Source organism: Megascapheus bottae, chromosome 2 (genome assembly GCF_031878675.1).
Source record: "Megascapheus bottae isolate mThoBot1 chromosome 2, mThoBot2.hap1, whole genome shotgun sequence".
NCBI lineage: Eukaryota > Metazoa > Chordata > Mammalia > Rodentia > Geomyidae > Megascapheus > Megascapheus bottae.
In genome coordinates this window covers 54,917,705-54,942,553 of record NC_143510.1, presented here as the reverse complement: position 1 = coordinate 54,942,553, position 24,849 = coordinate 54,917,705, and the positions used below count along the sequence as shown (strand labels likewise).

Below are 24,849 nucleotides of genomic sequence, written 5' to 3'. Positions count from 1 at the left end.
AAAGTTTCTTTGCTGGCAAGCTTTCGGGACGTTGTTCAGGCTGCAGCTCGGCCGCCTAGGGCCGTTCTTTTGGGTTGCGTTTTTTGCTGTTCGAGGGGGAAGGCTATGAAAAGGTTTCGTTGCTGAGACTTAAAGAGGACTTTTACCCGAGAGTTCGTGAGAGGAGCACGCGGCCGGAGTCCGGGCGTCCACCATCGGCAGGAAAGTTTGTGCCCAGCCCCAGTGCGCGCGGGTGGAGGAGCTCCGGGCAGAGAGAGAGAGACAGAGACAGAGGGAGAGGCCGCCGGGACCGCGATGCGCGCGCCGAGGCTCCGTGCGCCCGCAGCGGCGCTCGGGCTGCTGCTATGCGCCGTGCTGGGGCGCGCGGGCCCGGCCGCTGGCAGCCGCCGTGGCGGCCGCGGTGTCCCCGATCCGCTCTCGGGAGGGACGTCCTCCGCGCGCCCCTGCCCAGCTCCCTGCCGCTGCCTCGGGGATCTGCTGGACTGCAGTCGCCAGCGCCTCACGCACCTTCCGGAGCCTCTCCCAGCCTGGATCTCTCGGCTGTAAGTAATGCTGGCAGGGGGTCTCTTAGGATTTGGAGGTGGGGGCCCGGATTCGGGGGAATCTGAGTCGGCGAGGGCCTGTTGGCTGTGGGCGCGCCGTGCAGCGCCTTCTTCCTTGGTCCAGGCCGCAATCCGCTCCCTGTGGGAGTGGAAAAGGACTGTGTGTTGGGTGTGTGTGTGGTGGGAGGGAGGGCAGAGCCTTCTTCCTGCCTCGTTGCTCAGGTGGGCGCTGGGCACGCCTCACCTGGCTGCGGAGGGACGGAAGGAGGGGGACACCGGGCCATTGCGAAAGGTCCGGCTCCTTGGCGCGCTGCAGAGGCCCGGCGGCACCGCTGGGAACCTGCGGGAGACTCCGACTTTCCCGTGTCTCCCTGGAATTCAAGCCGGGGAGGGACCCTGACTTCGTTGACCCGGCTCTCCGACCGTGAGTCCCAGTCCGGACTTGCACGCTCGCCTCGCACGTGCGAAGCCCCCCCCCCCCATCTCCCCCACGTAGCCCTTTACTTTTCTGCTAGAGGATTTTTTTTTTCCTTTTAAACACTAACCCCCTCCCCACCTCCTACCCGAGGAGGTTATTGGTGCAGTTTAGCTTCTCTGCTATGGAAGGGGCCCCGTGAGGCTCCATGGCTGTTACGCAACGTTTTTGATTTTTATTTAATCCGTGAAGTCTGATAGCAAACGCCCGCCGTGGTCACGGAAGAAACGAGGGAGAAAAAGGTCCCTGGTTTGGAAACGGCGCGTCTTTATCACATGTCACCCACTTCTCTTTTTGGTCTCTCCCAACCCTTAACTTTAGTGATAATGGGAGGAAAGCAGTAAGACACAAACCAAACAGCAGAAGATACTTCTATGGTGTTTTTTGTTTCCCTAAAAGAGTTACAACTTTGAAGAACTCAAACTTCACTCCACACTTGTGGATTTGGGCCTAGCGGAATTGCAGAGGGAATCCTCAATTCTTAAAACAATCGCAGTGGGCAGACTCGAATGTGAAAGTTCACAATAAGTGGCTGAAGCTTTGGTCAGATAGATCAATCCGTCCATTGTGTTTTTCGGTCACTCTGCTGATCTCAGCCCATTTATAGGTGAATTGTTAGAATTGGTCATCCATAGCCTGTTGTATGCGCTGCTAAGAAGCTAGGTTAATAAAGGAGCAGCATAGAGGAGAAATGTCTGGCATTTATTGCTGAGCGTGGCTCCTCTTCTTGAGTAGTTTTCTTTATTATTACTATTATTATTATTACAAGTGAAGAAGGAGATAAGGGCTTTAAAACCTAAAGCAGGAAGAGTTTCAATTAGTTGTGGCTAATTCCATTCAATTACCTCTTGTGGGGGTCCTGCTGTTGCTTTCATGAGACTTTGAATGGCTCTATTGTTAACATCTGGAACTGAACATTTGAATGACTGGAGGTGGACACCTAGGAATAATAGACGGATGGGAAAGAAAAAGGAGACCAGGGCATCCCCAGAGTGGGTTTAGAAAGGCTTAGATGATTCACCTAATCTAACTTCATTCAATAGTTTCTCAATGACAGGGGGGCCGTTGGAATCCTGCCAGTGTGCAGTATGTATATATATATATATATATATATATATATATATATATATATATATATATATATATATATATATTCAGTTTAGCTGTCTGAAAAAGAAAATAACCCTGCTGCTCTTGATTAGAAGTTGAGTTAAGCCCAAAAGGATTCGATACCTATTTAAACATTGTCTTAAAAAGTAGCTGACCTAATTAGGATTTTGTTTTGCAGATAATTTGGTGGCACACTAAAAACAAATTACAGTTTATTTGGTTAGCACAGTCTTTAATTACATTTCCGCCAGCAGTAAATTGTCTCAATACAAGTCCACATTCCTTAAATGTATGTGAAAATAAGTTCCACTTGTATAAATAGGCACTCTGTCTGCTGTCAGAAACCCTGCTGGGATCACTCTGAGCTCAGCCTCGTCATTCTGCTGCTATTTGGTGACTGACTTCTAACCCTTTTTGTAGGTGTCACCAAGCCATGTGGCCTAACTTCTTTAATGTAAATGTTTCTTTTGTTTAGGACTGTGGCTCTGAGAGGTCTCTTCTCTGTCTTTGAAAGGTGGGGAAAAATAATGTGAGATTGAGTTTTATGTTTTGATATTTGGTATATTGGAACAGGGATGGAGAGACTTCAAGAAGCTGCTATTCAATTTTACAGAATTAGAAAAAAATTAAAGCTGATCAAAGAAACAGAAGTAGAAACATGCATTTTGTCCTCCCCTGTTTCTTACTTTTCCTTATGGAAGAGAAAGAAGAAACAGTTGTCTTGGAATCTGGTATGTGAAGTCAGAATTCAAAATTGTGAAAGCACAGGTTTTCATTTTTCATTCAGTGTGTGCGCGCGCGTGTGTGTGTGTTTTCCCACTGTTAACTCAGTTGTGACTTATTGCAATAGTAGTAGCCTCATCCGTGCAGAGTTGAATCGTGTGAGCTATAAAGCAGCACTACTGTACTCATTTCTTTCAGAATGCCACATCTAATACTTTAAGGCAAGTGGTTACAATAGCAACTTTTGAACCTTGGTTTTGGATCTTGTGCTTACAGAACTCTGACCCTCAAAAGTAGTAGTTGTTAGACTATTTTAGCCCAAAGAGAGAAAAGCTTAATGGCCAATGAGAGCCTGGAGTATTATGAGGTTCTCTCTGGAATCTCGTAATTATTTATCTTATCACATAGCACTGGATGAGCTCTCAACAGGGCTTAGGCGCGAGTATAAGCAGTAGTGTGTGCTGGTGTTGACTTTAGTATTGGCCTGTTATAAATCTTCTGACTTGGACTAGAATTGGGGGTGGTTTGGAGGGTGTATTAGTCCTTATGGTTTTCACAGCTGTTTTCCTGTATTTTCCAGACGAAGACTCGAACATAGCAGGCTGATTTATGAGTCACTTTGGATCAGTGTATTAAAACAGCGCCAGCCTGGCTTTTTTTGTTGTTGTTGTTCAACTTGCTTTCTAGATTTCTGCTGAATTAGCAGTTCCCCAAGCCCCAGTAGGACTGATTAAGAAGTTGTGCTGTATTTGCATTTTACAATTTGACTTGGAAGTCAGTTTTCCAAATGCTTGAAAAAAAAAAAGGATAGTTGGAATCAAATGCTTTCAAAGAATGGTTTTTATATACTTTCATTGTATTGATAGGAATGCAGGAAGAGAGGCTTTCCTTCATTATGGAGAGCTGTCTTCCAGATTCAGCTTTACACTTCTTTCTCACACACCATAACAACTTTAAAATAATTTTTTGGTGGGGAGATGTCCATTCATGGAATTCTTTAAAAAATGTGAAGAAACTGTGCACCCTGTTGAATGTTTTCTATTTAAGAACACATAGGCATTATATGTCTTGAATATCTCTTTAACGATGTAGCCATACATAAATACACGTAAGGAAGATTTAGGAAAATGTGACATCCTGTACCTGGAAAGTAATTATTTCTGAATTATAAATTATATTAAAATCTAAATTTAGCTACATTACAAGTTTCATGGCTTTAAGTATTTAGCAGTAAAAGTCACTGGAGGGTGATTTTTTTTTTCTTTTCTCCCACATACAATACGGTTTTTACTAATACACTATTTTATTAGTGAAATAGTTCAAGTTGCCAGTCCTGTTTCTGAATCAGGCCTGAGTGCTCCCTGCTTATGCTCCTGTCTCTCAAGAGCGTTTCTTCTTTTAATGGTCTTTTGCTAGAGGATTTCATTTTATCACGATGCCCCAGAGTAAAACACGGAATCCCATCTTCTCACAGGATTGCCCCGTGAAATGTGAAATAATCCCCACAGTGGAGTTAAGAGTGTGTGTGTGTGTGTGTGTGTGTGTGTGTGTGTGTGTGTGTGTTTTAATATAAAGGAAAAATCACCAGTAATATGTGTAAATACCAGATTGGTTTCCCTTTGCTTTGGAAAGTAGGATCAGTGAGGGAGGCAGGTACAATGTACCGGAGTCAACTGGGTCCAGACGAAGGTCTGTGTGGCTTTCAGCTACACTTCCCTGCCAACAACTCTTATTCTTGGTCATTTCTGAAGCCACATAGGAAATCTGGGAGTGTGTGGGGGTGCTCAAGGCTCACAGGTTTGTTGGAATCCTAGCTAACGTGAGTTGTTGGGCTCACAGTTTCCTTGATGAACTCCAGATGGATTTGAGCGGACGGTGAGGGGAAAGTGTCTGGCTCCAGCCGACATGGTAAGCATGCACCACGGTGCTTGTAATTGCAAGACTTTTATAGTTTCAAGACTGTGCCAGATTTTTTTTTCTTAATGTTATAACTCTACCAGAACAAATCTACTTGTGTGTTACTGTCTGGTAGGTCTTTTTAAGCAAACATATTTCAAATAAAACCATTGTAGATTTAAAAATCGTTTTTTTAGCATAAAGGTAAAATACAGAAATCCAGGTGTATTCCTGAAATGCAAACTCAAGAAAGACTCAAAGGATGTACTCGTTCACTAAAAAAGAAACAACTTCACCCCTCCTCGTGTACACTTCTGTCTGTGTTTGTTGGGTGTGTGGGAAAAGACAGCTTGTGCATGGGACAGAATTCATGCTTTGCCTCATCACTTTTCGTTATCTAAAACTTAGGTTATTTTCAAGCCTTCATTTTTAACACTGAAAGAATCACATTAAGAAGGGTTTAAGCCAATGTTTAAGGAGCTTTAAGCCAGTGTTGTTCATTAGCCTGGTTTCTTGTAGTGCCTTGGCTTTTCTGTTTTCTAACACTATCTGAAGACACATACACATGTGTGAAGCAATACGAACAAATGTATGTGCCATATTTTTTTAATCTAATGCTGAGGTAATTTCCTCACCTGGAGTATTGTATGGATTAGGAGTTTGTTCTTTTTATTAGTATTGGTGTCCTTTGGGGGTTGTTACTACATTAGATTGAGTCTTTGGGTAATTGGCTCATTTATGGTAGTAACTAAAATCTGTTCATAGGGGTCTGGACAGTCTGAGTAGCCTTGTTAGGTGGATGGTGTGGTTTAAATTATTTGTCAAGTTACTACATGTGGAAATTTGGGGAGTCAAAACAAAGGGTTTAGGTTGGCGTGTCTCCTTTTGAACATGCACACACACACACACACACACACACACACAGACTTTGAAACACACCTGTGTGCACACACAAACACACACACAATACCTTAAGCGTGGTGAGTTATTTCTGTTCTTTTTAACTGCAGTAGGACATTGAGGCTGACTTTTGTGATTAAAGAATCCTTTCTGTAGAGACTGTCATTTCAGTGACCTGCCTAATTAGCCATGTTTCATGAGCCATGATGTCATCGTATCAAGTTGAGAGCAGGGAGATGAGAGGGTAAAGCCAAGCTAGCCGTTCACAAAAGACCTGTTCACCATGTGCCAAAAACCATCTCTTAAAATGTTTGTGGGTTAAAGTATTTCAATCTGCCAGCCTGTTAAACTAATTTTGTCCTCTGAGTTTAGAGTTTGGCATTTTGGTTTCCATCTGGTTTGTGGACAGAATAGACCAATTATTTCCTCGGTTGTCATTCGTGTAGATTGAGATATTTCATTAGCCCATTGGCTTTTACATATTATGAGGCGCTATTAGTGTGTAGGAGCTACTTATCATTTTCTTCTTCTTTCCTTTCAGGGACCTAAGTCACAACAGATTATCTTTCATTACAGCAAGTTCCATGAACCACCTGCAAAGCCTTCGAGAAGTGTAAGTCTCACTTAACCATTTTTATTCACTGTATGAATATTTAAAGCATTGCACTTGGGAGATGACTTCGAATAATAATTTATAAAGTTCTCATCTCTGTGAGTGACAGATTACCTAATTAGCATCTTTTTGTTTTGTGTTTGCATTTGTAGGAAACTGAACAACAATGAATTAGAAGCCATTCCGGATCTGGGGCCAGTCTCAACAAATATTACATTTCTTTCCTTGTAAGTAAATATCAGCAGCATTTCCTGGGTATATATTTAAGAGCCTAAACTAGAAGGTATTCCACTTGCAGCAACTTAAAGATCTAATAAGCAAACTTTGAACATGTCCTCAAGAGTCTGATTTAAAGGGGATTTTTGAATTGGTTCACTGGTTTTCCAGCCTAAACTGCCATTCTTAAAACTTCAAATGTGTGTATATATACCATGTTTTGTTTCTCCTATGCTAGGGATGGGCAGGTGCTTTTCCATTGAACTGCATCCCCAGTCCCCAGGCTTCCTAAAAACAATACACTTAATTCACTTTGCTTCCATAACTGAAACTCCTCTCCAAGATTTCATCAAGCCTCTTTCACCCCATAGAGATGTCTATGGGATTATATTCTGTAGATCAAGCCTTTAATCCTGGTATTGCCTCATGAATTTATTGAGAACTTCATAATAATAATGTAGCTTCTTTTATTTTTCTTTTTTAGTGACAGTACTAGGACTAGAACGCCAGACCTATTTGATCCCCTTAACTTTCTCTGCTCAGAGCTAGTGTTCTACCATTGCACTACAACTCTACTTTAAGCTTTTTAGTGATTAATTGGAGATAAGAATCTCAGACTTTATTGCCCAAGCTAGTTTCAAACTGGGATCCTCAGAGCTCAGCCTCCTGAGCAGCTAGGATTACAGCCATGAGCTACCTGGGCCATGTGTATCACTTTATTTTTCGGAGGACAGACACCTATGGTGGAAATCAGACTCCCAAACCCATAATTTAGAGTATCAATTTGGAGAGCTAAAATTAAATCTGAAAGGCAGAAAAACCACTGCATGCTATTTTGCAAATAGGAATTTTCAAACGCAATTAAAATCACGTTAAATATTTTTAGGGTGGATTCCAGGCAACAATTTTGGCTTTGCAGCATTGAAAGATAGCATTTAAAATGCTTCTGGCTTAATTTCTCGAATTAAGCAATTTCCCCATCTTAAATAATTTTTTTTAAAAGTTAAATCTCTGAAGTTGAAAACACATTCCTCCCATAAACAACTTAAGACAAAGAACCACCATTGTAAAGGTGTTGTTGGAAGGGTTGAAATTATACAGTAAATTTCAGGAGAGCTTTTCAATTAATTAAAGTGATCACTACCCAATTGCTCACATCTGGTGATTTATAGAGGTTTGTTTTTACTGAGGGCCCAGGTCAGCCAAGTCACAGTGCAGCCTCCCTGTCTGCTTTCTTCTGTTTTAATAAGAACCAAGTGACATTTGATCCTGATGTGGTTTCTTCTCCCTACCCCCTCATCCCACCCCACTCCCCCCAAACAGAAAAAAAAAAGATCAGAAGCAGGAATGAAATTTTGTATGTGACATATAAACACTGAACTTAAAAAATACTTTATACTCAAATTGATACCTGTTCTAGATGGGGAGCACTGACTTGGGTAGTTTATAATATCCTAGATAGTTCTTGATTGACCAAAGGAGCCTTTGAGAGCCTTTTGTTCTGCTGTCCTTTTGCGGTGTTTTGACGTATCTGTCAGCGTGCTCAAGACTCTCAAGAGTCCTGGCATAAGTGATGGCTGAGGGGTCCACAAAGACTCTCAAGAGTCCCGGCATAAGTGATGGCTGAGGGGTCCACAAAGACTCTCAAGAGTCCTGGCATAAGTGATGGCTGAGGGGTCCACAACCAGGGGGTCTTGTAGTTTGGGTGGGGAAGGGGAAATGCCGACTCTTTGGCTTGGTGTCGGGTTACCAGCATGAGAGCCAGTGATGCAGTTAGGACAGTCTATTGGAAACAGAATAACAGAATATGAAGAATAAGAAAATAGTAATGATGGTGTCCTGTAAAGTTGTCACTTGCCACCAGAAAGTGAGGATGACCAGAACCCTTATAGTTGGATTCCCTTCAGATGTTGAGCCCTTCTGTGTAGTTGTCTGTATGTGGGATTTGCCTTAGGGCATGCTGTGTGTCAAAGTTAGCCTCAGGAAGGCTCCTTTCTTCTTCTGTATGGCGTGACTGCCTTGTCAGCTTGTGTGATGGCACATTTGGCTAGGCCTAGATTTCCTAGCTTGGTGCTGAGCCATGGATAGGATGTGTGTGCAATATAAAGTGGGGAATTATTTCCCTACCTGTGAAATACCTTGTCACCTTCATTTCTTTTTGTGTTTCCATCTGGAAAAGTTTGGTTTTCCCCATGTAGGCGAAATATCTTGTCACCTTCATTTCTCTTTATGTTCCATCTGGAAAAGTTTGGCTTTTCCCATGTAGGCACTTTTGAGTATTACATGTCTTCGTGATTTCTAGAGCCCTAGGTTTCTGCTTCTGCAGAGTATTCTATATTTCTGTGCATATTGAGGCTTGTGAGAATAGCCAGAGCTGAAGATGAACATTTGCATGGATTTCTGAAATTTTAATTCTTTTAGAGTCTGTTGAACTACATGGCATGATTCAGATTAAAAACTTGAAGTATGATTAAATCTCATATTTTCCAAATAGTTCTCAGGACTGTTTGATCTCTGTATTCTCAAGTTTAAAAACAATTGTTTTTGTTTACATTTTGTGGAGGCAGTTATTTTTCTGGGTTATTGACACAGGTTGAGTAATTTGAAAACTTACATAAAGGAAAAGGAAGGCTTAAAAGAAGAAGTAAATTAGCCAGAGGGTTATTTTCTTTTTCTTTCTTTCTTTTTTTTTTTTAATTCTAAGGATTAAACAAAGAGCCTCTTGCTTGTTTGGCAAGTGTCCTTCCACTCATGCTAGGCCCTCAGCACTTTTCTGTTGCACTTATTTTTTCCAGTAGGATTTTGAGTGTTGCCCAGGTTCAGCTTTAGACCTCAACCCTTCTACCTATCCTCTCTCATGTATCTGGGATTATAGACAGGACATCGTGTCGGAATTATTTGTTGAGATGAAGTCACACCAGCTTTTTGCCTGAGCTGATCCTCCTGTTATCTGCCTGCTAAGTAGCTGAGATTAATAGACATGTGGCACTGTATACAGCCTTAGTTGAAGGCTAATGCATAACAGTTAATTTCTGGGCTTTGCCCTGGATTTGCTTTGGGGTTTGGGGGTTCCCAAATGGAGCACTCAGGTACAGAAAAGATGCTACAAGATCTTCCTTTTTTTAAACTGGGTGTAAGCCACAGCAGCTAACACTGGGTTAAATGGTACCCCATGTTTAGAGACAAACAAAGTTAAGAATTTGTTCTAAAGCCTGGGAAAATACCAGATAAGCATGTTGCATACCCCTGGAAATATCAATATTAGCAAAGCTCACCTCTCACATTTTATGTGATTTTTTGCCAGTTCTGGGGCTTAAACTGAAGGCCGAGGCACTGTCTTTGAATTTTTTCAAGACTAGCACTCTACCACTTGAGCCACAGCACTACTGCTGGCTTTTTCTATGTACATGGTACTGAGGAATCAAACCTAGGGTGTCATGTATGCTAGGCAAGCACTCTACCACTAGGCCATGCTCTTGGCCGTTATGGGTCTTTTAGAATGCGAAAGACCCGAAGAGCCCACTTTTCAGTTGAACAGAAGAATCCAGAAATCACAGGTGGCTTCAGTGTGTATCATTGTATAATTTTCTCTCACAATTTCAAAGCTGAAACAGCATGATTTTTTTTTCAACAGCATGATTTTTTTTTGGTAGTCTTCGGGGCACTGTCCCTGAGCTTCTTTTGCTCAAGGCTATGACTTTATCACTTGAGTCATAGTGTCACTTCGGGCTTTTTCTGTTGATGTGATGTTGAGGAATCAAACCCAGGACTTCACCCATGCGAGGCAAGAACTCTACTAGTAGACCATATTCCCAATGCATAGCATGGAATTTTTTTTAGAGAAAGAAATGGAAAGATCTTTGGAGTGGACATATCTTATTTATGTGCAAGTTTAATCTGGATTATATTTATATTATTTAGAGCAGGATTTTCTAAAGCATCTGTCACTTTTAAAACCTGTGACCTGCACGAGGGACATTTGAGTCTTTAACCAATGTGATGTGTGTCTGGGGCTAAGGGGTCATCTATAAGCCTGTTTTACTTACCTTGTCTTCTAGGCCTACCTTGCCTTGTGTATCCAACTGTCAGTACATTTAGGAAATACTTTAGTTTGTACTTTTCTCTTCTCCTATGTTTGAAGCCTCTGTGGCTGACTCTTCATTCCAACAGCCCATCATGGAGTTGTATAGTATATAGTTAGTGCTTAATTAATGTATGATTTAAGGAATATTTATGGTTAAACACATGCACATAGCTCCCCTCATATGTACTTAGTCTCAACTCGGGGCTAAGTATTTGCACTGTTTACAGTGGAAATAGTGTAATTGGTAAAATGATAATGAATCATATCAACAGCAATAATACTAATTCAAAGAACATGGAAAAGAGCAAGAGGTAACTTAAGTAGCTCAAGGTTTCAGCATTCTGCTCAGGGTCTTCTCCCTCAAGTTAGGCCTTTGTGGAAATATCTTTACAGACTCACTCAGAGGTATACTGCATTAATCTCCTAGGTGCTTCTTAATCCAATCAGATTGACAACCAAGATTAATCATCAGTGACTTTTAATATTTTGTTTTGAAACTCTCACAGGTACAGGATGTGTTGTTTTGTTTTTGAGCCCATATATTAGATTTATTTTTTTTCTTTTTACATCATATTTCAAATGTCATGTTTAACAGACAAGTATTCAAGAAGGGATTCTCTATATAAAATCACTAGCACATAGAGTTTAGGACATAATTACAATTAAGCTGAGGGTTTGTATGTCATAGGTAAATATCAATCTATATAGTATAACATTATGTCTATAGAGTATATAGAGAATGTTAGGTTTTTAATGGCACCTGTGAAATTCCAGTGGAGGAGTCTTTTCTTCTTGAGCTGTCAACAGTCTCTTCAGCAGTCTAGTACACACCCAAGTACGTAGTAGGTATTTATGAAGAATCTAAGTGAATAAGAACTGAAGGCCCATGTGCAAAAGGAAGAACCCTGAGCTAACAAGAACACACAGACTTTTGTCTCTTCTTGTCTCATATTAATGGCCACTTTGGCCTTAGGCAGTCTTAATGAACTCTTCTCTGTTTATCTGTATAAACAATCAGTGATGTCTGCCCATCTATCTCCTATGCTTCCGGCAAAGGATGAAATGTCACTGTGAACATGAAAGAGGTAGGTAGAGTGGGAGCAGTTACAGCTGCTGCAGTTATAGTGAGTTGGGCTTAGCAGGCAACTAAGAAGGCTGCAGACAGTGGGCCAAAATAGATTTTTGAGCATAGAGGTCACAGGGAAAGGTGAAATTTAGAAACTATGCAGGCTGCCAGAGATGAGGGATGGAGTAAAATAACAGACAATCTTCTTTCTGCTTTCTTCAAATGGTTTCTTTTTTAAATTTTAATGTTATTTTATTTTGCCAGTCCTGAGCCTTGAACTCAGGGCCTAGACACTGTCCTTGGGCTTTCTCAAGGTTAGAGCTCTACCACTTGCACCACAGCACCATTTCTGGGTTTTTTGTTCTCTGTATGTGGTGCCGAGGAATCGAAGGCTGGTCTTCATACTCGCTAGGCAAGCACTCTACCACTAGGCTAAACTCCTGGCGCTTAAATGATTTCTTAAAAGAGTATACAATTACAAGGGATATCCAACCATTTGTAGCCTAAACGCTTGTGTATTTAGAATCTAGCAATAGTATATGTTATGTGCCGTCCATGTATTAAGTGCTAGAGAGCAAATCCAAGTAGAACTATAGGACTTGTCCTCAGTTCTGGAGACAGGAAGATAGATGAGCTAGGCATAGAAGTGATGCCCAGGATGGTGGAGGTATCCCAGGCAAAGGTATCCAGCACCCAAGTTTTAGGCGGTAGAAGCAGGAGTGTAAAGGAGAGTCTAGAGATGAAAGGAGAATGGGGTACTTGTGTAGATTTGTTGTTGTTGTTTTGGTTTTGGTCAGTTTGTGGGGCTTGAACTCAGAGCCTGAGCAGCATTCTTGAGCTTTCTTGCTCAAAAACTAGTGTTCTACCACTTGGAGCCACAGCACCATTTTCAGTTACCTGGTGGTTAGTGGGAGATGAGTCTCATGGACTTTGGTGCCTGGGCTGGCTTTGAATCGTGATCCTCAGATCTCAGCCTCCTGATTAGCTAGGATTGCAAGCACAAGCCACCGGCACCAGGCACATAGGGGTACATTTATCTCTTGAAGTTATGGCCATACTTAGATAGTTCGTAGTTTTGGAAGAATCGTGGAAGTCTGCTGTCCTTGTTTTAAGCAAGAGAATGAAGTGACACAGCATAGAATCTCTCTCTCTCTCTCTCTTCTTCCCTCTCTCCCTCCCTTCCTCCCTCCCTTCTTCCCTCCCTCCCTCCCTCCCTCCCTCCCTCCCTCCCTCCTTCCCTCTCTCCCTCCCCCTTATCTCTCTCTAGTCAGCCATGAAAATTTTCACTTTCAGAATCAAGTGGCACAATGTGGCTTTAGAGAAATACCAATTACTGACTCACCAAGCACTTGTCATCTCGAGATTCCTGGAGTTAGTTGTTCTGAACTCTTGATCTCTGTGGTGTGTTAGGGTTTTTCCCAAAACGGGGAAGGAAATCTGCCATGGGATGGAAGTCATACAAGCACTGCCTTCTGGGTGGGGTGGAGTTGAATGGGTAATGAAATATCAGATTGCTATATAGACCACTTTCCCTTAGCTTATGATATCTTGGCTTATGAGTCTCCAATATTTCTCCTTTATGATGGCTGGGAAGCATACCTTTCTTTTGATTCTGTTTTCCACTTTCAATGCGTTATAAAACATTACACCAGGCAGTCAGCACTTTGTGTTAGGTGATTTTGCCATTAGATAAGCTGATGTAAGTGTTCTGAGCACGTTTAAGGTAAGCTAGGCTAATCTGTGGTGTTTGGCAGGCTAGCTTTATTAGTAAATGCATTTTTACTTTGTAATATTTTCAGTTTATGATGTGTTTGCTGAAGTGTCAAAGAGAATCTCCTGTTTCTATACTGGACCCCAAACCAGGCAAAGTGGGCATTTTATTCATAAGTTTTTTTTTTTTTTTTTTTTGCCAGTCCTGGGCTTGAGCTCAGGGCCTGAGCACTGTCCTTGGACTTTCTCAAGGCTAGAGTTCTACCACTTGAGCCTCAGCACCACTTCCGGCTTTTTTCTATGTATGTGGTACTGAGGAATCGAACCCGGGTCTTCATGCATGCTAGGCAAGCACTTTAACCACTAGGCCAAACTCCTGGTCCCTATTCATAAGTTTTATCCATCTCATTCCAGAAATTAGACTTAGAAAGTCAGTTTGGGAGACACTGATTTAAGAAACTGCTACTTGGTTGTGAGGCAGGAATTGTGTTAAATCATTAAACAAACTCAACGTGCACCTTTAGAAAGAATATGATTATTTTGATATCTTTGCAGCTCAGAGATAAGGTTGCACGTGGGGAAGGCAAGCATTAGAACATCTTCAAGACATGATACATCCTGAGTAACTTTGTCACTTCGGGGGCACAACCCAAAGGCTTAGTTTAACAGAACACCCTTGCAAGTCAGTACTTGAAGTCATGAGTTTGTCATATGAAATGAGCAAGTTGGAAATCCACTTTAGCAAACCAAATTGCACCTTAGATTTCTAAAGAGAAAGCATATACCATATCTAGCCATACACACATCTGGCTGTAGCAGAGGAGGTGGGGTTGGACCATCCTCAGTGCAAAACTCACCTCCACAGTGCATGGGTCTTGGCACAGGTGAGCAGTGTAGTCTTGGCTAGCACATGTCAGCCACAGACTATTATGCGTAAGGGAAATAAGCTTATGAACTTCAAGTCTCAACAACATAAACACATAAACATTTTAATAGGCAGCTTCCTATTATGGCTCATGCCTTAATCCTAGCCACATGGTTCGAAGCCAGCTAAGAAGAAAAGTCCCCGTGAGACTCTTCTCTGCAAATAGGCACTCAGAAACTAGGAAGTAGCACTGTGGCTCAAGTGGTATAGAATTAGCTTTGAAGAGGCTCAGGGATAATGCCCAGGCCCTGAGTTCAAGCTCTACAACCAACAAAAAAATATTTTTTTAAAAAAAGTTCTTAATAGTTTCATTGAATTTTTAAGTATTTGTATATGACTTTTGCCCAAGAGTTTACTCTATGCAGAGCTGTATTTGTAACACTTTACATTTAATAATAAAAGCAGTCCATCTCCAGAATATAAACCTAAGATTTTCAATTCTCAGTTTAGAGTGACTATATTGGAAACAGCTATTTGTGATTGTTCCTGTGCCTCTTTTAGAGTCTTCAGTGTTTCCTCGAGGCCCATAGGTCAGAAGCAAAATCTTTTTAATGACTCAATGGTGGGCATCTTCTCCTCCCATTGGACTTTCTCTGGAAGCATTCCTTAGCTCAGGGATGGGCCATGTGACCCTCATCCCAGAAATCTGCATATGCTGTTCCCTGATCCACAGAATTGATTCTTGGGCCTGGGAGTTTGGCCTAGTGGTAAAGTAGCATGTATGAAAACTGGGGTTCGATTCCTCAGTGCTATATATATAGAAAAAGCTAGAAAGGGATGCTGTGGCTCATGTGGCAGAGTGTTAACCTTGAGGAAAGCCCAAGGACATCGCTCAGGCCCTGAGTTCAAGCCCCAGGACTGGCAAAAAAAAAAAAAAAAAGAATTGATACTTGCTCCAAATCAGACTTAGGTGTTGCTTTCCCATTCTTAATCTCTTTTATTTTAATAATCATTATTATCATGTAAACAATCATAGTTTAATTATGTATATGTGATTATTCGATGTCTGTTTCCCCTGCTATAAAGTTTAGAAAAGCTGAGATCATGTCTGGTTTTGTGCCTGCTGGAACTCTGACAATGTAGCACATTGTCCAACACATTGTAGCTAGATGGATAAAGAAATGAATGAGTGGATGGATGGATGGCTGACTTAGTCTTACTTAACATAGCAAGCTACCTTTCTGCCTCTTCATATGCAAAAAATTTCACTTCACTCATAAAAGTTGAGCTTTTCCAAGGTGACAACAATTTTAACAGGGAGAATACAGGTCTCTCTCAAGGGACGCCTGGTCCCTTGAACTTGAAATTCTATGACAGCTTGTCACAAGAACATTATCAGCATTTATACAGAACCTACATTCCCTTCCTCAGGTTAGTAATAAGCATTTTTGAAGTATTGCTTTGAAGTATCAGGTACAACTCCTACCAGAATACTTCTATGGCGAGTAAGGTTTGTTCTGCCAAGAAAGACAAAACGAAGTTACAGCCAGTAGCTTTTCATAATTGGGGCAGCAAGATTCAACATGCCTCTCAATTCCAGTCTAGTTACTTTTCCTTCTCCTCCTTACTTTAGTTTCTTCACTGGCTGCCACAGGGCATAAGGTTGAGGGCTCGCTCCTGTTTAGGGGTAGACTAAAACAATGAAGCCGAGTTCTAACCAATAGCATGCTTTCATTCTTTGCTTGGAAGTTATTGGTGTGCTAAATTCAAAACATGAAAGGAAAGGCAATTATAAATATAAACACCTCCTTCAGAGCACTGAACATCATCTTCCTTGCTGTCTCACTTCTTTGTACAGTTGTAGCTACCAGATAGAGAAGTCTCTAAAATAAAGGCAAGACAAGTGGGTTAGGTCATATTCATGTTGTATGTTAACATATGGGAGAGGAAAACACATATGATTAAAAAATAACACGTGATCTGTCAGTTTTTGCCGGGCATGAACAACTTTAGATTATTTTTTTTGCAACAAGACAAATATATTATGGAGTGGAGTCAAATTGGTACTTTATAATTCAATAACTGTGGGTGTGATTTCATGTCAGGGTTAGTTTAAGATAGAAGAACGTGTTCTCCAATGGCCAAAGAGTGTTTATAGCTGTGGAAGTGTTCTCTTCATTGTGTACATATCTGTCTTACAGGTCCATGTAAGTATCTAAGAAAGTGAGAGGAAGTAGAAATGGTTTTTGTATGTTATGTAATTGTTGTAAACCATTTTTTTTTGTTGTTAGTTTTGAGTATCTTTGTCCAATTCTAATAAGCTGAAATTCGAAGAGATATGTCTGACCTTTCTCCCCTTTAGCACTTCTAGGGTCACAAAGCTCCTTTTGGGGAACTAGGACTCTCCAGAGTTCTAATTGCTATAACCTCTGGCTTTGTCTTCCTGTAGCTTTTCCCTGGTGTCCCATATCTGAGATGGGGAGACAATTTGTCTTTCTGGCATCACATTACTTATAAATATTAAAATGCTAGGTTTAGCCAGGTGCTGGTGGTTCACACCTATAACCCTAGCTACTCAGGAGGTTGAGATCTGAGGATACGATTCCAGGCCAGCCCTGGAAGGAAAGTCTATGAGATACTTATCGTCAGTAATCTATCCCCCTAAAAGAAAAAGGAAAAACAGCCACAAATGGAGATGTGGCTCAAAGTGGTAGAATACTAGCTAGCCTTGAGCAAAAGAAGCTCAGTGACAATGCCCAGGCTCTGAGTTCAAGCCCCAGAACCAGCACAAAGATGATAGATAGATAGATAGATAGATAGATAGATAGATAGATAGAATGACAAGTTAGCTCCCAGCTTACTATCCTCTTGGCTCAAATTTTTCTTTTTTTCATTTTATTTTTTATTATTGAAGTAATGTATAGAGGTCACATTCGCCAGAGAGTAGGTGCATTACTTCTCACATGTTGATACCCCTTCTTATGTTTTTGTTTCCATTTCCTTCCCCCCACCCCTTCCCAATTGTCTTGTTTTCCCCTCTGCCCTTTCCTATTTCAAATAAATGTATATACAATATAGCAGGTAACAAAGTCAGATACTTGGCTCAAATTTTCATGCTTATTTCTTGCATGGCCTGGGATTTTGACCTGTCCTGTCCAGCAGTACTTTCTGCGGTGAAATAGACCTCTGTAGAATTCAATGTCAATCTCCGAATCATGTCATAGGTGTGAACACACCTGTATGTGTGACCATCACCACCACATTTTCTGTGTCTTGTTCACAAAGATGAAATCAAGAAATACAGTATCTTTGCTTTTTCCATGATTCATAAAACCATTGCAGCCAAGTCATTTTAGCCTATTGTGTTCATACAGAAGAACGAGGCAGTATTTTCTGGTTTATATTATCATTATAAGTGAAAATGCTTCCTATGGGGTAAAAAAAAACCCATACATATGAATCAAAGTGGATTGATTTTTTTTTCAGTAAGAAACAAGTAAGAGTAGATTTTTTTTTTAAACTGTATCTTTTTGTCTTTTCTTTTTTGGCACTGGTGATTGAACCCAGGATGTTGTACTTGCTAGGCAAGCGCTTTGCCACTGAGCTACATCCCAGCCCAAGTAGATTTTTTTTTTGGAAAGAAGATTTCCTTATTTGGGTTTTTAAAGAACATTTGATTAAATTGCCACTGAAGACCTCCTACTGAGTACATTCATTTCATTCTGTTCCTTCTTAACACCTTTAAAAAGAAAGTAAATAATTTTTTAAGTATATTGTACCAGTAACAAAGGGAAAGTAAAGCACACAGAGAGGGTACAGCCCAAATGGAAGATGCTGTAATTTTTTTTTCAAGTATTAGAGTAGGTAGTTGACTCAAAAGAGAGAATTTGGGTTGGGTGCCAGCGACTCACTCCTGTACTCCTAGCTACTCAGGAGGCTGAGATCTAAGGATCAGGGTGTAAAGCTAGCTTGGGCAGGAAAGTCTGTGAGACTCATTATCTCCAAATAACTACAAAAAGGCTGCAAGTAAAGCTGTGGCTTGAATGGTAGAGTGCTGGCATTGAGCAGAAAAAGTCCCAGGCCTTGAGTGCCCAGGCCTTGAGTTCAAGTCTTAGAATCAGTGCACATAAACACAAACAAAAGACGCGGAGAGAGACAGATAAAGAGATGGAGAGAGAAAGAAAGAAAATGGTATTGACTGAAAAGAAAATCCAAGCATGTGTGTGCACTTGTGTGTGCTGTGTGTGTGTGTGTGTGCGCATGCGCGCGCAAACCATCAGAGCGTCTCAGGAATTCAAAACCTCTAACAGCAGGAGTACAGAGTTGGACTGAAAACAGGGGATTAGTTCAAATTCTTTCAAAAGAAGAAATCTGACCTCCACATTCCTCCCCTCAAACCTCGTGACAGCCTTTCTCCTAAGATGAAGTCTGTGCATGTGTACTGGAGCCAAAGAACCAAAAAGCCTCTGGAATTGGTCGGATTGAGGACATTTTAGGGGAAATGAAATCCAGATCCCAGAGAGGACAACCCCCCCCCCCAGCCCGGCTCCCCAATCTTGTGTACACACACACTTATTCCCTGCTAGACTTCTCACATAACTGCCATTCTTACACCCCCTGACAGGACACAAATTTTGAGAGGGAAGACCCAGAGAAACAGACACCCCATCCTAAAGCAAGTCCTTTCTTAGCCCCGCCACCAAACAAGTACATGCCATATGTGGTCCTCACAGGGAGATGTTCTGTTTGTTTCTGTGTTGGGCAAAGGTTATCACTCTTAGCCTAGGCTGGCCTGGAACTTTCGATCTCCCTGCCTCAGGCTTGATAATGTTGGGTTTACAAGTATTCACAACCCTGCCTGGCTCTCCAGTAAACTGTCTTAGTGTGCTTTTCTTTCCTTTTGTCTTGTTTGTTTGTATTTGAGAGGGAAAGAGAGGAGAGAACACAGAAAAGGTGGAACAAAAGATAAACAAATACTACAATGGTATTCATTAGATAGACACTATGTGGAAAATGACTTGCGATTTATGGGTGGTGAAGGGAGGAAGAAACAGAGAGGGAGCGAGGGAAAGGGTGACAGGGCTCACAAAGAATTGTCCTCTGTATATCAACTTTACACTAACCATAAAAAAATGTAGAACAATACAGGCCAATCTCTGAGAGAGGCTGCAGTTTTTATATGTGGTTCAGTTATATGACGCCCTGTAGCATCTTGTTCTCTAGGGGGTTTGTTATCCAGATCTAGAATCCCAATGCAGTAAGTGTTAGGTGTGCAAGGGATCCCTCCAATCTATTTCCTGTTCAATCTCCCTCCATGTATGGGTGAGAAAGTGTGGGTCCACAAAATGTAATAGATGAAGACCTAGGGTCAATAATAGGACAAAATCTTCTCTGGGCAACTTCAGTTGGAATTGATTTATGGGTGGGATCTTCCCTTTTTGCAAGTTGTTTCATGTAAAGAACCTCAGTTTATAGTTTTCCTTTTTCTTCCTGACAGCTCTATGGGGCACACTGTTTTCTGATGTATAAATAACATTGTTCAGGTCTTTCTGGGTCCATCTCAAACTGTTCTTGGTTTTAGAGCTAGTTGAGACTGCCTAGTTGTCTTGAACTCATTCATTTAATCCTATGTTCTGGGAAAGCAAAGATGAATTAATTAGAGGTTCTCTCAGTGGTTTCACAAGGAAATCACAGGTGAGTGGTGGTTCTCATGAGTGTGGTCCGACCTGGAAAAATGTCTCTGGAAGGCTTCTGCCTCACCAGGGGGAGAAAAATGAAAAAAAAAAACCTTACATTTTGTTACATCCAGGCAGAGTTAGTTCTTATTGTACAGAAGCTAAGTTATCTCAGTATAAGCTCTCTTCTCGAAGTCTTTATCATCCTGATGTCTTCCAGAGTTTACTTTTAAATTGTTTATGCAGAAGACTACATTGGATTTCTACTTGGGGATCAAAGAAAGGTTGTTTTGTATGTAGTATGAATACGCTTTTCACGCACATTTCTTTATTTTTTTCTTTCTCATTTTTAGCATGTGTTACAACTGGCATTTGAATAGGACCCTGATTATTCTAGGACTTCTGAATTAAAATACCCATGTTATAGCCATCTTTATTCCGTTTGAGCTCCAAAAGATAATTATATTTCATGTTTATGTGGCTTTTAGCTGAAAGGAACTGAGGCTCTTCACTTCTAACACCTTGGCTCATCGGTTGCTTAGTATCATTAGGTTGTTAATCAAGACTCTGTCTCCTCTAGAAATTTCCACAGTGGTTCCAGTCTTTGATGCCCCAGCCCTAGTAGACTAGTCTAAACATGTGTGTTCTTTTAATGAAATTTCCTAATTATCTTTTTAGCAAGGAGATGAGCAGAGGCTGTTTATTTTTATCTGTATGTGAGGAGTTCTCCATTTGCCAAATATCTGTTAAAAGAAGCCTGATCTAATGGGGTCATTTTCAAAGGAAACTTAGGACAATATTTTTGGGAGGAGAGGATGATATGGTAGTAAGTTTGCACAATGCAATATTTTTTCTTTCTTTCTTTCTTTCTTTCTTTCTTTCTTTCTTTCTTTCTTTCTTTCTTTCTTTCTTGTGTGTGGTGTATGTATGTATGTATGTACACACACATAATGGTACTGGGTTTGAACTTGTATCCTGGATGCTGCCCTTTTATTTTTTTTGCTACTTCTGACACCCTGCCATTTAAACCATACCTCCACTTCTGGCTTTTTGGTGGTTAATTAGAGATGAAACTGTTGGACTTTCTTGCCCAGGCTGATTTCAAACTGGGATCCTCAGCTCTCAGCCTCTTGAGTAGCTAGGATTATAGGTATGAGCCACTGGTGCCAGTTGTAATGTTTCTGTAATAACTTGTAATTTCTTTATCAGTGGTGCTCAGCTAATTGCTTGTAAGATGTTTGTGTGTGGCAGGGGATATAAATTTGTTTAGTATTTCGCATAATGGGTTTGTAGAGTAACCAAAAACTCAGCAATTGTTGGTTGAAATTGGACCTAAGGGATATGATTAGAATGATTCTAACAAGATAGGGCACTGCAAACATATAAAAGATGGTTACGGCCAGATACCTGTGGCTCATGCATGTCATCCTAGATAGTCAGTAGACTGGAATTGAAGATTCTAGGTCAGAGCCAGCCTGGGAAAAAAAAAAAATCAGTGAGACTCTTATCTCTTAATTAGGCACCAAAAAGCCAGAAATACAGCTGTGGCTCAAATTGTAAAGCACTAGTGTTAGGTGATAAAGCTCCTCCGAAAAAAAAATTAAAAATTCAAAAATTAAATTTCAGTGTATGTAGCACCTCCTAAAGGAAAAATGTATCCTGCACATAGCTTCCTTGAATAGTCAAGTCTGCACATCTTTTTACCAAAGCAAGACTTTGCGCTTACCTGTTATCATGTGCAATACTTAAGATTTTGATGAATAGGTCTTGCTTATCAAGAATCAGGGGTCTGCTGGGCACCAGTGGCTCAGTGTAATACTCACTAACGCAGAAGGTTGAGATATGAGGATCACAGTTCAAAGCCCAGCCTGGGCAGGGAAGTCCAAAAGACTTATCTCCAATTACCAATCTGAAAATTGAAAGTGGAGCTGTGGCTCAAACTGATAGAGTGCTAACCTTGAGCCAAAAAAAAAAAAAAAAGGGGGCCGGGAGTTTGGCCTAGTGGTTAAAGTGCTTGCCTAGCATGCACGAAGACCCGGGTTCAATTCCTTGCTACCACATACATAGAAAAAAGCCGGAAGTGGTGCTGAGGCTCAAGTGGTAGAGCTCTAGCCTTGAGAAAGTCCAAGGACAGTGCTCAGGCCCTGAGCTCAAGCCCAGGACTGGCAAAAAAAAAAAAAAAAAGCTCAGAAACAGCATCTAGGCCCTGAGTTCAAGACCCATGACTGGAAAAAAATACAGAACCAAGAACCTGACTGGCTCAGAAGTTTTAATTTTAATGCGATCAAAGAAAATAAACAGAAAGCCTCTGATATTCTGGATCCCCCACTAACAAAGAATATTCCAATCTGGTTCTCTTTTTGACAGTATGTGAGGGTTTTTTGAACTTGAGATTTCTGGAGGCCCCCAGATCTCCAGATCATCCTCGTATTAAGCGGTCCTAGCCCTGACCCCATCAGTCACATTTGACTCTCGTTGATGTAGTGTTTACATGGAGAGCAGAACAAACAAGCACATGACCGATTCCTGACAAGGATGCGTTTACCCATTTGTTTCCTAGTGATTACAGTCTCTTAGAAAGCTTGTGTTGAACTGCTCTGAGAGAGAGGAAACACAGTGCACACCCCAGGCTTTAGGAGGGGTCCCCTACCCAAAACACAAATCACAAAGGAAATGAACAGCACTCATAGGAAGTTATTTCTGGAAAGTCAAACTTGTCCAAGAGGCCAGTGCTTCAGAAACCTGACTTGTGTGCAGTAGAGGAGAAAAGCTCAGGGCGACATCAGGAAGCCACACGGCAAGTCATGCCATTGGTGCCACTGTTCTATCTTGTCTGACATCAGACCAGTAGATTCCCACATGGCACATCTACTTGGTACATCTGGTTTTGCCTGCTCTTCACCCTCTCTTCTGAGACACTGCTGTTGGAATAGTATTTTTTATTGTACCCATAAGAAGTGTCATTCCACCATTCAAAACCCTCAGGTCCCTCTCTACAGTTAACTCAAAATAAAATCCAATGCCTAGCATGGTTTCCTGACCCCGTGTAACCTTCTCTCACTCCCAAGCATCATTCTTTGCCTATCTCTACCAGTGTGTGATACATACATACATTATATATATGTGTGTGTGTGTGTGTGTGTATTTATATATATACACTTGCCCTTAAGGTATTTCTGAATTCCCTAGAAGGGAATTCACTCACTTACCAGAATGTTAACCATGCCTTTGCTTCTGCTTAGCACCCTGCACCCTTTTCTCCCTTGCAAGCAGACTCCTGAAATCTTACTGTAGCCCTTCCTTCCTGTGGGGGAAGGGAGTTCGCTGACTTCTTTATTTTTCCCACTCCCCCCCATGTACCTGTCCTTTCTTTACCCTCTGTTTTCTCTTTCTTCCTTCTCAGGGAACTTGCCATCCTTTGGCCTCTCCCACTCGCCTGCTCTTCTCTCTACTAGACTGCAGGTAAGGTCAAGGATATGTCTATCTTCTTCATGGCTAGATTTCCCTGTAGCACCCTCAGAGCAAGCATCCTTAGACCCCCCCCCCCCAAAATGGTAATCCAAGCTTGCCTCTCACTTTGAAAAGATATTTGGCAAAGTCAGCTAGCTGGTGAAATTGACAAAAAAATGAAGCCATTATGGTTGGATTTATAGAGCCAAGGCTAAAATATCTAGGACTCTAAAATACCTAGCCTCTTGGAAGGCTGAACCAACCATTCACATTCCCCACCAACCAGGCCCCCAGGTCTGTTTGTCCGCAAGTGACTAATTATATTTTGCCTCGGTAGTGATTTGACCATGGAACTCCCTGTACTATCAACAAACAGAGAAGGCCAAACTATTCCTTGTAACTATAGCTAGATTTTCATGAGGGCTAGACACCTCCCAATGCTTGCATTGCATCGTGATTTCTCAACAATGGAAAAATGACATTTCTGTATAACTGAAATTACACAAGGTGTCGGCATGGCTTTTGCTGGTATAGTTGTTGTGGCTCATGTTGTTGTTACACATTCCCTCCCTTCCCCCGAATGATTAATTAGCTGCAGTGCTTTTTAATGTGTCAATCCATTTGGGAGCCTTTATCCATATTTGTAAGAAAAGGAAAGCTGCGACTGAATTGGGCCTCTGTCTTCTAGAACTTACTGTTTGTGACACACTGGATAAAATATATTTATTCTGAGAGTTTCACCTGATAGAAGAGCTTTTAAAGTCTAGTTTTTCTGTAATTGCCTCCTGTTTTGGGCCCCTCTTTCATGATATAAAGTAGATTTGATTTGATTTATTTCTTTTAAAAAACATTTTAAACTGGTACCTATCAGGTGGTTATTTGCCAGTTGGCCTGAGAGTTCCTAAGAAAGAGGCATTTGGATTTAATTCAGCTCTATTCGGACAGATTTAAGTTTGTTTATTTATTTATTTATTCAGTTTTGCGATACAGGAGCTATTATTCTGCTGGTTGTAAGGGATATTTTGTGCTGAGAGGCAAAGCTGACAAAGACTGCACTGTGCATGCCTTGTGTATAAGTGAGTGCTTTCACACAGCAATTTAGGAGGTGTGTAGTTCAGGAAATTGCTGGGTTTTGGCTGGAGCATACTTTCACTGCAGGGAAAATTTTATTCGTCACAGAGTAATTGGCAGCTTTAATACCTTGTTCATAATTACCTTATAAACAAATGCACATATAAACCAAAGATGACAAGGTGGGTTATCTCACTTGTAGCCCTAGAGGACCAATGTGACACACCTGTGTATCTCCTCCCCCCCTGCCCCATGCCCCCTCCCTCTTTGTTCCATTTATTATAAAATATATTGCTCACTGGAGTATTTTTGTTGTTGTTGTTGTTGTTAAATACTATATAAGTATAGCTATCCTGGCTTGCCTCAGACAATTGGGGACCAAAACCAGATGGAGAGTTTGGAGGGCGCTGTGGTAGGACAGGGCAGGGGCTGGAAATGCAGGCCCTTGGACAC

The 24,849-nt window shown here is 41.3% G+C and overlaps 1 protein-coding gene across 1 annotated transcript in view; it reads left to right on the top strand.

The window, feature by feature from the left end:
• The first annotated feature begins 294 nt into the window (after positions 1-294).
• Positions 295-24,849, top strand: part of Lrig3 (leucine rich repeats and immunoglobulin like domains 3) — a 49,832-nt gene continuing 25,277 nt past the window's right edge. The window contains exons 1-3 of the mRNA XM_090327803.1: positions 295-542; positions 6,188-6,259; positions 6,412-6,486. Of these exons, the coding sequence (XP_090183929.1) occupies positions 295-542; positions 6,188-6,259; positions 6,412-6,486 (395 nt within the window). The remainder of the gene's footprint in view (positions 543-6,187; positions 6,260-6,411; positions 6,487-24,849) is intronic.